This window comes from Mesoplodon bidens, assembly GCF_964165515.1.
Source record: "Mesoplodon bidens genome assembly, chromosome: 14".
Lineage (NCBI taxonomy): Eukaryota > Metazoa > Chordata > Mammalia > Artiodactyla > Ziphiidae > Mesoplodon > Mesoplodon bidens.
In genome coordinates, this window is record NC_138170.1 from 30358325 (window position 1) to 30372290 (window position 13966).

At 47.8% G+C, this 13966-nt stretch overlaps 1 protein-coding gene and 1 long non-coding RNA gene across 16 annotated transcripts in view; one reads left to right on the forward strand and one right to left on the reverse strand.

The window, feature by feature from the left end:
• LOC308627977 overlaps positions 1-945 on the reverse strand; it is a 36186-nt gene extending 35241 nt beyond the window's left edge. Inside the window, exons 1-2 of the long non-coding RNA XR_014017483.1 lie at positions 864-945; positions 532-683 (exon numbers count right to left, since the gene is read on the reverse strand). This is a non-coding gene — a long non-coding RNA (uncharacterized lncRNA). The remainder of the gene's footprint in view (positions 1-531; positions 684-863) is intronic.
• A 777-nt stretch (positions 946-1722) lies between these two features.
• Positions 1723-13966, forward strand: part of AAK1 (AP2 associated kinase 1) — a 169252-nt gene continuing 157008 nt past the window's right edge. For 14 of the 15 annotated variants that reach the window (XM_081254484.1, XM_081254494.1, XM_081254495.1 and 11 more), the window contains exons 1-2: positions 1723-1878; positions 2178-2563. In XM_081254484.1, the coding sequence (XP_081110610.1) occupies positions 2401-2563 (163 nt within the window). In that variant the 5' untranslated portion in view covers positions 1723-1878; positions 2178-2400. The remainder of the gene's footprint in view (positions 1879-2177; positions 2564-13966) is intronic. The other variant, XM_081254487.1, reaches the window with a different exon arrangement.

Here is a 13966-nt window from a genome sequence, read left to right on the forward strand (position 1 = left end):
CATGCCTCCCGTGGGCTTGCTTTGAGGGAATGTTTCAGCAGGTGCTGCATTCCGCCCTGGAGGTGGCTGCATGGATTTGTGAACTGAGGTGACAACATTGATTCCCCCCCTGAAGAAAAGATGCCGTCTCTACACAGGAACTTTAACTGATAGTTTAACTACAGTGATACTACTTGAAACATGAGGAAGAAAGAGGAAGAGGAGGAGGAGGAAAGGGAGAAGGAAAAGAGGGAGGAGAAAAAAGAGAAGGAGGAGGAAGAAGCAGCAAAAACCGCTGTCAAGCCAGTCACAAGTCAGTTCAATAGTCATTTTAGAAAAAGCAAGAACCTTCCCCCCCGACCCCCCTCCGCCCTGGAGCACCTTTCTCTACGCTCCTCAAATGCCTGCTGAAAAAATTCTGGGACTAATTTACAAGCTAAGAAGGCTGTCGCAGAATTAGGGAGAGCAGGTGGAGGTGAGAAATAACCTATATTGAGGGACTTGAAAAATCATGGATTTGGGGAGGGGGGATGGGCACGGATTTGGCAATACCTTCAGCATCATCTGTCAGGAAATCTAGGGATGGAAAAAGGTTCCAAGAGGGGTCCCAAATCTTCTGCATTTTGCAGATGCGAATCACATCGTCCACCTCCACTCTCGGCACTCGAGCGGTATCAGGATAAAATAAGCATCAAAAGGGGAATCTTGAAGTGAAAACAAATAGCAGAAGGTCAGCCTAGAGTTCTTGTGTGGGAGTGGCTTAACAAAGGTCAGCACAGCCACAGCATCAGAAAAGGTGGAAGAATTAAGGGTCACCGACAGACGAGCCCCAAAGTTTGGGGTTTGGGTCTCCTGGTACCCTACGATTTGCCCCGCACACACACCCTTTAAGTTTCTCAGTTTGAGTCTCGCCTGTAGACTTCCTGAAAAGACACGGTCTTATTAAGCGTTCTCACAGCGCCTAGCTCAGAGCTGACCCTTGAGCCGGTTCTCAATAACATCTGGGAGCAAAAGCCGCTTTTGAAGTTGGAGGAGGAAGGGCTCTGGGTTTATTTATGTTAGGGTTGGCTTTCGGGTGTGGCGTGGCACCAACTGCCAGCAAAAATTTCCCGATCACCTCCGGTCTTCCACCTCTGCCCAGGTGACGTCGGTAAGCCCCGCAGGACCAGCTAGGGGCTAAGCGGCTAAGCCGCGTCCTTCAGGTGTCAGTCTCAATCCGTTCGGAAACCACAATCCCCAGAATCCCTTGTGCAGGGAGGTCAAGTCGCAAATAAGATGGCTCCAGAAGGGTGGGACATGCAGCAGGGTGGAAACCCTGGTCCCTGGCAGTTTCTTTACCGGATGTGTTTAAATAACTGAATCCCCACAAATGCACCACTCCACTAACCACCTCCGTGGCCGAGGAGGCAACCGCAGCCCCCTCTCTCGGTCGTCCAGGGGCATCCTGGGAGTTGCAGTCCAGTCGCTGGGCTGCGCCGAACAACCTTTCCCATAGTGCCCTACGGGTCGGGCAATTTCAACATTCTTTTCCAAAACTCTCTCCGCACTGAGATGCCCTTTCCCCGATCCCCTTCTCTCCGACAACTCCTTCCTGTCTGTGGCGACAGAGCGGCGGCGGCCGGTGGCCTGGGCCCCTGGCCGGGTCGCCCCGAGAGGCACTTCCGGCGGCGGTTCACTTCCTGGTTGGGTGGATGGAGCCGAGCGGGAGCGCGCGCGGGGGAGGGGCGGCGGGTTAGTCTCCGCCGGGCGCTCCGGGGATCAGCTGGCGGGCGGGCGGGCGCCGAACGTGGTCCCGGCTCTCGCTGCAGTGCCGCCTCCTCTCCTTGTCGCAGGCCGGCCCGGCGGCCGTGACAATGTTGCGGCGCTGGTAGCTGGGCGCCGGCCGCCAAGCCATCTCAAGTGGGTGCCGCTGGGATGCTGCCTCGCGGGGCGGCGGGGAGACCGGGGAGGAGGGGAAGCAGTGCCGGGTTGGGTCAGCGCTGCCCGAGGCGGCCCGAATCCCTCCTTTTTCAGACCCCGGGGCACGGGGTCCCGGGTTCTGGGGCCGGGGACGCGTTTTCAGCCCCAGGGTTTTTCTTTCTAAGAAAATGCATGAAGCGTTTCCCCAGGATGGTGGCTTTTGCTCCCCCTAGGACTCAGCAGTTGAATTTTTAAGTGTGTTACTGATTCATCCTCTCTCTCTTCCTCTGTCATCACAGGTTTAAACTTACACGAATCGCTCTCTTGAGGAGGAGGGGACCGCCGCGCGATTGACACGCATATTCCTATAGGCATCCTCCCTCAGCCCCCACCCCCTCGGCCGGATTCGGGTGGCTCCTCTCCTAGCTGAAATCCGAGAAGAAATCCTTGGATCTCTTGTTTAAAAAAAAAAAAAAATCTAGAAACCGTCGGTATTTTGCTTTACTGCTTCCTTTCCTCAAGATGAAGAAGTTTTTCGACTCCCGGCGAGAGCAGGGCGGCTCTGGCCTGGGCTCCGGCTCCAGCGGAGGAGGGGGCAGCACCTCGGGCCTGGGCAGTGGCTACATCGGAAGGGTCTTTGGCATTGGGCGACAGCAGGTCACTGTGGACGAGGTGTTGGCGGAAGGTATGGTGGGACTCTTTCAGTGCGCCGTAAATTAAAATCTTGTGCTGATGCAGCAAGACGTTGAATGTATGAATGGGTTTTGACCAGTTGACCCTCCCTTCCCCCTCCCCTTGCCCTGTGAATCATTGTCCTTGAGAAATTTGAAACTGAGATTTCAAAGTGACAGGGCTTTATGGGGTGGGGGGAATTTGCCAGAAATTGTTTACCTCGGTGGCCTTTTATTTTAAAAAAAAATTGACAAGCTAATTCTTGCCTGCCTCACCGAATTATGAGGATCAGAGGAGAAAACGTATGTGTGAAAGTGTAAAGCTTCACATCAAATGTAGGGTGTGGGGCTTGTCATCCTCCTAAAACTTGAAATACTGATGTGAGGGCTGAGCGGTGGGGATGGAGGACCTTTAAGAGGGGTTTCTTCTACCCAACTTTCCCACTCCCTTGAGCAGGCACTGGAAGGAAGAGAGGATTTTCAGAGAATCAGAGTGTGTTTTTCTAAGAGCCAAGGCTCTTGGTGGATTTGAGTAGGTTTGTTTCCTGACCCAACTGTAATCAGGTCCCCAGGATGCAGCTAAGATAACAAATTACATGAAATGAATGTGGTTATTTTGAAATCAGTCCAGTAGGCCCCTCTTTCTCCTGTTCTTGTTTTTTGGTTTTTGGTTTGTGTGTGTGTGTGTGTGTGTGTGTGTGTGTGTTTGTGTTTTGCCAAAAGAATTACTTGAGAGTGGCCTCCGATTTTTGCTTTTTCTCTTTTGGAGAGGATGTTATTTAGATCTGCTGTGTAAATTCCCTACACACGTGTTCATCTGTGTATCTATAGACATGTAGATATATATCTTTATCCCCCAGGCTGTCCTGAAATCTTTGCATGTCTCTTTTGGTAACCTTAACGTCGACCTTCATAATTATGCCAGACTCATAATTTTCACAGCCCATTGCCTGCCTAGTGAGCTTTTATTTTTGATAAAAGCAGCAATTTCCTTGGCATGAAGCTATTCAAACTAATTGGATGGGGCCAACCTGCTGTAGGTTGTCTTATCGGCCGAGAGGGGATGGGGGAAGGGGAGGCCTCTATTACTGCAGCTTGGTGGGGGAACAGTTTATTAGCAGGAGAAGAAGCCTTCTTGCAAGCTAAGGTTGGAGCAAGGGCCCCAACCTGGGCCTGGGACATGCCTGACACGGTGAGTGTTGCTCGTGGTGGGTTTGGAGGAGGAGCTCTCTCAGCTTGTGTCAGCATGGGATTCAGCTGGGCCCAGTTTTCTGGGGTTACGGTTGAAGCCTTTTTACAAACACTGGTTTAAAAAAGATCTGGCAGTTGATGTCCTTATGAAATTGTTGCTCTTTTCCATTTTCAGTACTGCTCTAGCTGGACTTAATCCGGGGCCTGAGTCACTGTCCCTCTGGATCCTTCCTTGTGGGCTTTGGTGCAGGATGGGAGATGCTTCTGTGCCCGCTGCCAGATCCACACCCTTGAGTCTGGTCTGTCTGTTTCATACCTGTGCCAAAGCCCTTGACTGCAGTGGGATGGAGAAATGGAGAAGGAGTGTGTGTGAGAGAGAAATCAAGAGGAATGAGGGGGCACAGAGCTCTTTCCTTCCCTCTCAGCGGCCTCTGCTGAACTTAGAGCCCAGAAGCATTTTGTTCAGCTAGGATATTGTCTCATTAGAGGTGATGCTACCCTAAGCAGTGCCTTTTCTCGGAGTCTGAGTTGACGGGGAGGAGAAAAGGCAAAATTGGTCTTTTTTATCTTGGCTGCTCTTCCCTTCCCCAGAATTCATCCCTGAGAACTGCACATCATGCATTATGGTATTTTTAAATGGAACTGAGGGCTTGCAGCTCTGTATTCATTCATTTATTCATTCAACAAACAGTTATGGAGTGTCTGTGATGTGCCAGGCACTGTGCTAGGCTCTGGGGAATATGATTTAAAACTAGATGCTGGAACTTACAAACTACTTTGAGAGATGGAAAACAGCCACTTAAAACAGAGCAATATGTGCTATCATGGAGATAAGCTTAGGGTGCAGTGGCCTCCAATTTTAGAGAGTCAAGAACTGCTTGCTGCAGGAAGTGACTGACTGAAGGACGAGCAGGAGTTATCCAGGTACAGTGACGGCATGGACAAAGGCTCAACTAGGTCTGGCAGTGTTGCCCTCTTTATGTTCTTGGACTGTAACTGAATTTGAATATGTGGTTCTTAGAAGTACGTAGCTGTGTAGGAGCCAGTATACAAAGTACTTGTGAAGAACCCACCAAGTACAAAGGCACTGCTAGGTTCTGGGAAGGATATAGGGAGGTTTTTTAAAGTATGATGCCTGCGTTTAAGGAGCTGTCAGTGAATTTATGAAAACAAGGCAAACATTCACCCCTACAGCAGCTTGGTTAGCAGGGCTGTCTGTGGAATCAGGTAGATCTAGATTCAAATTCTGGATCTGTTCTTTACTAGCTGTGAAACCTTGGGTAAGACATTTCAAACCTCTCTTGAATCTCTGTTTCCCTATGGCACTCTCAAAGTGTGGAGCCTGGGTCCAGAGCGTCAGCATCACGTGGGAGCTTGTTAGAAATGCAGATTCAGGCCTCGCCCCATAAACTTGGTTGTGGGGCTTTAACAAGTTCCTGGAGAGATTCTGCTGCAAGCTAAAGTTTCAGAACCACTGCCCTACGGAGCGGTCTTGAATATTAACTGAGGCAATGTACGTAAATTGTTTAACATTTTTCAGATGTTCGATAATTGGTAGCCATTATTTGTCTGCCAGGAGGAATGGGGGGCAATGTGAAGGCTAGTTTGACTGCAGCAATCTGCAGCTTTCCTTTCCCGCAGTATGGGTAGACACAGCCAAATGTTCTTTGCAGAGGCATCAGCAGCTCCTTAAAGGGTCAACAGATGTTTTGGGTAGCCATGCTCCTTCCTGAACCCTCTTCTCTTTGAGTCCCCAGGTGCTGACCTAGCCACCAGTCCCAGCCAGTGTTGTCTTAGGATGATGAGAGTCATGCATCAAAGTGCCCAGGGCAGTGGCCAGGCAGTTCAGGGAGGGGTGATGTGCCGGGCTTCAAGCTCAGACCCTGTTACCACCTCATCTCACTGACTGTCCCTTTTCCCCTCATGTGGGTTTGGTCTGTACTTTACAGTGAGGAATCGCAGGAGCCCCAAGGAGGGGGTGCTGGAGTGTAAGGCAGGAGAGTGCCTGGGCTGCCATCTTTCCATCAGCGGCATCAGCCCCAGTCGCCCAGTTTCCCTAACTAGTCCGGTGGGGGTTTGTCTGTCTGGGGGTACTGAAGGTTCTAAGTCACAAGGGGTCTAGCTTTGTGTAGGCTGGTGCAGGGGAGGATATCTTCTCTCTAGCTTCCTCAGTGAAGATGCCATGATGAGATGCTAAATCATGTGTGAGGTAACAGGCGTGTGATGTCAAGGGAAGATCTGGTTTAAGCTTCCAGAATGAGCTCAATGGGTAAAGTGGAGCAATGCTCAAAGGAGGTCTGAGAGGCTATGCTTTTGTCATATCCCCTTAGCTATATGAGGCCTTACATCTAAGCTCCAGACAATACGTAAATGTTGACTACCTGCTGTGTCCAAGACAGCATTCCTGAACATTCTCTATAAGGCGGAGCAGGGGGCCCTTCAGGAAAGTTTTCTGACCTACACTAAAGGAATTCAGGTCTAGGGCTAATGAGAACTACTCAGTAAGTCTCCATATCAGTAAACTTTGACAGTTTCTCCTACCTACAGTGCAAAGTAGTGAGGTTTAAAAAATATGTGTGAAATCACCTAAACCAAACAAATGTGTGTGCGTGTGTGTGTGTGTGTATGTATGGCATAAATATGTATTGCTGGTATCAATATGACGCATGCATGTATTCGTTTAGTGAACGTTTGTTGGTGCCTTCTCTGTGGCAGGTGCTGTCTTAGGCTCCAGAGCTGCTGGGATGAATGGGACTTGGGCCCGGCTCTTAAGGAGCTCATAGACCAGCAAATAACGCTAAGATAAGTGTGCAGCACTTAGCATGGTCCTGGGTGTGGTAAAAAGATGTTATGAGATGATAAAGGGCCTGGGGCTGAGGGTTTCCGGATGAAGTGTCGTTTGAACAGGAATGGAAATTACCCAGCATATGTTCCAGATGAGGGTTACTCAAGCCTTTCTAAGCAGGAAGAATAGCACATGCAAAAGTGCGGAGAGGGGAGACAGTATGGTGAGTTCTGGGGAAACTGGCTAGTCTGGTGTTATCATTTTTTTTTTTTTTTTTTTTTTTAATTTTATTTATTTATTTATTTATTTATTTATTTATGGCTGTGTTGGCTCTTCGTTTCTGTGCGAGGGCTTTCTCTAGTTGCGGCAAGTGGGGGCCACTCCTCATTGCGGTGCGCGGGCCTCTCACTATCGCGGCCTCTTGTTGTGGAGCACAGGCTCCAGACACGCAGGCTCAGTATTTGTGGCTCACGGGGCTAGTTGCTCCATGGCATGTGGGATCTTCCCAGACCAGGGCTCGAACCCGTGTCCCCTGCATTGGCAGGCAGATTCTCAACCACTGCGCCACCAGGGAAGCCCCTGGTGTTATCATTTTGGTTAGTAGAAGTTTCCCTTCCAGAGTCAAGGAAGGAAGGACATGGCATGGTAGAAGGAAGTTCTTTTACATTTGCTCCCTGGCTGTGCTGGCTGCTTGCTTTCCCCAGTGGCCCTGGGCCTTCTGAGTAACTATTGGCTAGCTGTCCAGTGTGCACTGCTTCCCTCTGTGCCTCAGCCCTTTGCCAGTAGTGGGGGCGAGGGGGTGGCTGGTGTCTGGGGAAGGAGTGGTCCCGAAGGTTCGATGAGAGGCAAGAAGCTTGAAGCAGAAGCAGGCGGGGGAGTGAGAAGACCAGTGTTACAGGAAGGAGTGGACAGGGGAGATAATGAGGGTGTTTGGCCCAAGCAGAAGGTACGTTGGAGAGAAAAGAAAAGGGAATAAGGCCACGGAGAGCTTCAGCGCCAGGCAGGGAGGTTGGCTGTAAGCATGTGAGGTCTTCTCTTGATGCAAACAACCAATTTGACCCCTCCCACTTCGGATGTCTTTGCCTGCTGGGAAGTCTGGCTTTTTAGTGGCAACTGCAGATTTTCAGGGGGTGGCTTGTGAATGGTGTCTTCTTCCTGGCTTCGGGCATGATGACGGTTATAGCTTTGCTAAATATAGCCAAATCTCGAATTCAGAAATGAAATCTAGAATAAGTCATTGCGTGGTCAAAGCCTTTCCTTTGGTCTTTCTAACAAAGTCACACTCATTTAATGAGAGGTCATGAAGAGAGAGAAACAGTTTCATATGGGTTTTGAGAGGGAGGCATACACTTGTACCTCGGTAGCTAAAACTGCATGTGGGGTACACAGGAAAAGCTTGGTAAATATTAATAAAGAACACATGAAAACATACTACTGCATCAGAGCAGTCATTTTACCTTGCAGTATTTGAAAGTTGACACTTGAGACAGAAAGGGGACTCACCCCACCGTCCACCTTCATCTTGTCCTCTTCAAAGGATAGATGCTTTCTGAGCTGCTTAAGAAATCTCTGTGCCATCTGCATCTTTAAGAGCCAAACAATGATAATCATAGAAATGAAATTGTCTGTTGAAGTAGCATCCAGCACTTGAAGTAGCAGAGCATAGCCTTCAGCCTACTTTTCTGGAGCCATCTTTTGGTGTGTTTGGTGTGGTGGCGGGAGTACTGCAGTGTGATTGGAAGACCCAGGTTTGTTCGTTCATTCTTTGCCGTGTTCAGTAACCGTGCCTGTGCTGGACGTCATGCAGTGATTAAATAAGACACGGCTCTGCCTTGAGGAACTCACTATCATAGAACCTCAGACACACGAGCAAATAGCTCTACGTGCTGTGATGAGGGATGTACAAGGGCTAGGGGACAGACATGAGGGAGCCATTAATCTTGTGGGGTGAGGGGTAGTCAGGGAAACTAAAGAAAGTGATACTTGAAGTGTGTCTTCAAAAATAAGAACTTAGTACTAGATGGACAGGGTCAAGAGAACATTCTAGGCAGAGAGAATAACCAAAGACCCAAAAGCAGGAAAGTGCACTGCTTGCTGAGAGCTGTATGTTTTGAGACAGTAGTGATCTAGTAGTGTCAAGTGCTGTGCAGGCCAGTAAAGTAGCCACTAGCCACATATGAGTACTTAAATTTAAATTATCTGATATAAGATAAAAATTTAATTCGTCAGACACAGTAGCCACATTTCAGTTGATTAATAGCCACGTGTGGCTAAGGCCTACAATTTTGGACAACACAGACGGAGAAAACTTCATCATCAGGGAAAGTTCTTTGGGCAGTGTTGGTTTGGAACAATAGTCTTTTAAACTTTTTGGGTAGAATAACACTCAGTTTACAGACATGCTCTCCCTTGTTTATTTACATTATATTCATGGCCTGCTGTCCTTAGCTAATAATCTGAAGGCGTAGTATGTACTTAGAGTGAAGTTCATCATTTATGATAGTGGTTGCACATCCGTACTTTAATCTCAGCAAGGTTTCGGTGAACTTCTTGTCATATCTTATTAGACTGTGATTGTTTCTACGTTGTAGTGTGACTGATGAAGAAGACACCGGGATAGAAATCAGGCCCTGCCATTCTCTTGTTGCTCACGTATGCTTGTGTTATCTTTATCCAAGCTTTCTTTGCAGGAATCTTTTTAATCCCCTTGTTTATTTTATGAGGGCTAATCCATTTAAAACAAATGTAATCAGTGAACTTAACCAAGCACATGGACTGCAGTACCTCTCAGTACATCTCAGCCTTTGCTACGGAGCTTCTGCTTTTCCCCCAGGATTCCATCAGATTTGTCTGAGACGCGTGACTGACATTTGGACTTGATGGAAACATTAGAGATGGACCATATATTAAATATTAGTAAAGATAAAAGTCTTATTTTTTAAGATGACAGTTAATATAAGTAGTCTCATATTTTCTTTCTAAACCCAGTGGATTGCTTTGTGTACCTCTGTTTGGAGACCGCTGGTCTAGAGCAGTGGTTCTCAACCAGGGGCGATTATCCTCAGGTGACATTTAGCAATATCTGGAGACACTTTTGATCGTCACAGGATGGGGTAATACTGGCAGCTAGTGAGTTTAGGCCAGGGCTCCTGCTAAACGTCCTGCAGTGTACACGATTTCCCCACCCCCAACAGAGAATCATCCAGACCCAAATGTCAGCAGTGCCAAGGTGGTACAGCATGATGTGTCAGCCAGTATGGGGACAGAGAGGAGTCGGGTGGCTCAGAAGGGTCTAATTTGCTGTGTGACTTTCAGGCAAATCACTTAATTTTTAAATTTATTTTCTCAGAATCAGCAAGCCAGCAATCTTTCTTAACCTATTATGGTTAAAAATCTTTACGTCATTTTCTGTGTAAAACAGCTACTTCAGAGTAAACGGGTAAAGCAATGGACATAGAACGGCAAGTCTGTGTGGGTCCTGGGTGAGAGGAGTTATAGCAGCACTCTCCACTGACTGCATGTGAATTATGAGCTTTAAAAAATTCTCCCCATATTCCCATATCTGAGCAACCCCAAAATGTGGTGGAAGCATTTTCTGACTTGAATTACTCAGAGCGAGGTTCAGTTGGGAAGGGATATTAAAGGTCAGAATGTTATGAGAGAAGACGTTGGTAATCCTTTGTGTAAGGAAGAGTCTAGCACTTGCAGCTAAGGGTCTTGGGTTCAAGTTCTTTTACATCTGCTACTTGTCGGCTTCGGGGCAGTCATTTAACTATTGTGAGCCTTTGCTTCCTCACTGTAGTAAACGTCCTTCCTACCTCTGTAGGGATGCTGTGATCATGAAGTGAGAGGCTGGAGGTATAATGCAGAGAGCACAAGAGACAGCTTGCCCCTCCAGCCAGGAGGAGCAAGGTTTACTGAGCATCTAGCATATTCTTTTTTTTTTTTTTTTTTTGCGGTACGCTGGCCTCTCACTGTTGTGGCCGCTCCTGTTGCGAAGCACAGGCTCCGGACGCGCAGGCTCAGCGGCCATGGCTCACGGGCCCAGCCGCTCCGTGGCATGTGGGATTCCCCCGGACCGGGGCACGAACCCGCGTCCCCTGCATCGGCAGGCGGACTCTCAACCACTGTGCCACCAGGGAAGCCCCATCTAGCATATTCTTTACCAGCTCTGTTTGAGGTGCTATGGCAGAGAGAAGTAATGGAAAGCTTGGCTCCTGCCCTCCCGGTTGACGTGACGTGACCAACACGCAGGAAGCAAGTGCACCCCACAAGACAATAGCTATTGAAATGCTGGCGTGTGTGGTGTACTCTCTAAATTCTGGAGGGGTTGAGGGGAAGGAGGGCAATGAGCACTGAGATGGTTAGGCAAGATGTCCTGGAGTGCGACTGTTCGCAGCTGTGAGGCTTTTCTCTGGAACCCCTTCTTCGAGGAGCCTTGTTTTAGGGAACATACCTAGTTCAGCACCCTTGCACATGTTATATTCTTAGTAAAGTTAAAGTACTGCAACATTTTTAGTCTCTTTCGAGGAACAGCATTGCCTACATAAATAAATCATATGTTCTGTGTTTATACCCAAAGCAAAAAAGCTTTTTCATTCTATGTGATTTTGAATCAGGAATAATGAGTATCAGCACGTTAAGGCAATACTGGCTGCAAGATTTTGTGCTTACTTTCTTCCTCCATTATTATCTTTCTTATTATTAGTCTGTTATTTATTTATTTATTTATGTGGTTTTTTTTTTTTTGCAGTACGCAGGCCTCTCACTGTTGTGGCCTCTCCCGTTGCGGAGCACAGGCTCCGGACGCACAGGCTCAGCGGCTATGGCTCACGGGCCTAGCCGCTCCGTGGCATGTGGGATCTTCCCGGACCGGGGCACAAACCCGCGTCCCCTGCATCGGCAGGCGGACTCTCAACCACTGCGCCATCAGGGAAGCCCAGTCTGTTATTTTTTATTATCATTTAGTCTATTATGTATAAACAATCTCAGTTCTTCTATTGAGTTATTGACAGTTATTAGAAGGAGGAGTCCTTCTTATGAGTGAGACTTCTACCTTGGCAGAGGGTGAGTTCCCCAAGTCGGAACAAAGTTAGAAGAGTAAAAATTTGGAGTTTCATTTGAGATGTGCTGTGAGTAAATCAGTTTGAGCTGGTCACTTTTCTCCTTGGGCTCTGCATGAACCTTGGCAGACAATGGAAGGCAATGCCAGCTGAAGCTTTGTTATTTATGATTTCTGAAGAGCCAAGAGATTGTTGGATGAAAGAGTTTATGGCATCCCTATATTATTATAATAGAAGGCCAAGCGAAGCATTGATGTTGGATTATCATTTGTAATTATAATGATCTTAAATAATGATGCCTTTCATCTAGGACTTGAATCCTGGAGAAAGCAGTATAATGCCATGTAATTTGTTTGGTGCCTGTTTTTAAGGACGTATAGCTATTGTACTGGGACCTTTAGAGTCGGAAAGATTATTGTCCCTCTGGTACTGAGCATGAATTTGAGAACAAAATGGAGACTTTATTACCTGGGGACAGGAAGAGAGAATAGGACTCAGGCCTCATCAGTTGGGCCCTTCCAGCTTTACAGAGGTGGCACGTCTCCCACTAGTACCCTCGACTCATCATTTTCCCTGGTCCATGAATTTTGTTGGCTCAGGAAGTGCTGATTATCTTACAGGTTTGTTAGACTCGTTTAATTTCCCCTGGGGATAGCCTAGCCCTGTTCCTCAGACCTTTGTCCTCTACTATTTTTAGAAGCCTGGGAATCTTGGCGGTGGGGGAGTGGGCAGTGTTGGAAGAAATAATTCCGTCTGGCTTTTTGGCTATGGGAAAATCTCGGTTTGACCGGAAGGGATAACTCAGTAATGATTGGGGAAAACCTGATGTTCAGTACTGTCCTTCCTCCCTGACTCCCTAGGTCACAGGGAACACGATGATGTTCTCCTTAGGAGAGGATTTTCAAGGTTAGCATCACACGTGGTGGTTTAAAAACATGGGACTTGGGGCTTCCCTGGTGGCGCAGTGGTTGAGAGTCTGCCTGCCGATGCATGGGACACGGTTCGTGCCCTGGTCCAGGAAGATCCCACATGCCGCGGAGCGTCTGGGCCCGTGAGCCATGGCCGTTGAGTCTGCGCGTCCGGAGCCTGTGCTCCGCGACGGGAGAGGCCACAACAGTGAGAGGCCCGTGTACCGCAAAAAAAATAAAAGAAAAGAAAAAGAAAGAGAGTGTGGCTATGTCAAGGTGCAAGAAATCAGAAAGGTCACGATGAGGGTGGAAGAGTGTTTCTTGGATTTGGAAATGTGGAGTTCGTTCACGAGCTTTGTTAAGAGCATTGTAAGTGGAGCCATGGAGTGGAGTCCAGGTGGCAGTGAAATGAGTGAATGGGAAGTGAGGTGGGTGCTGAGTCAGGGAGGAATTTATTATTATTTTTAAATGGTGGAAGAGTCTTGAGTACATTAAGCAGAAAAGAAGTGGCCAATTGGGAGGAAGTTGGAAATGAAGTACAGGGGGATTACTGTTGGAATGGGGCTGAGGAGGTGATGGCAGGTCATGGGTGGAATCATCAACTCAGGTGGAGGAGATGCCCTTGGACAGGAGAAAGGGCACCTTATTCACTGACCTGGAAGGAAGAGGAGTAAGAATGGGAACAGAGGAGAAGAAATTGGTAAGGTTGGTAAGTTGAGGGAGTTCTTGCCTCATGTCTTCTGTTTTCTGTTGAATGCTGTGGGGTGGGAGTTGAGTTGGGGGGTTCAAGAGAGTAAGGAAGGAGGTGGAGGGATTCCCTAGGTTTATGGAGAGAAGGAATGGCAAAGAATAAGTAGCAGAATGGCCTGGTCATATGGAGAGCCCATTCGAGATGACTCATCATAGGAACACATGCTTTCCTGACCCTTGGGGGTCTATCTGTTTTGAAAAATGTACTATTTTGGATTGGGCATTTTCTGAAATACATTATTTCCTGTCTTCTAAATTATATGCCACAGAGGCAGCATAATATAGGTGGAAAGTACTCCTGATCTGAATCTGTCTGGTGACCACCAGGCCCTGTACTCTGGACAAAAGCCTTCCCAGCTCTGTCCATCATCAGGTTCTTGTCTGTAAAATGAGGACGAGATGACGGTGAAGTTGCTTTTCAACTCTAACATCTTACCGTTCTCTTATTTCTCAAATGCATTATTAGAATGTTACTCTTCTGTTATAGATCTGTTAGGATCTTTGCTTGCTATGGGTGAGAGAGTTTGCTCCTGAATAAAATGGCCCTGGGTTGCTATGCTTTTTGAATTTCATGTTGTGCATTATGGTTCCCTTCTTATGAGATTGTCAGCCATCGCTTCTTACCGCTACCCGAGTGTCTTCCTGAATTAGCGCCTCTCTAATTTGCCGCTTTTAATCTGCCGTGGACTTGGAAACTAGATGACTAAGCTTGTTAGACCC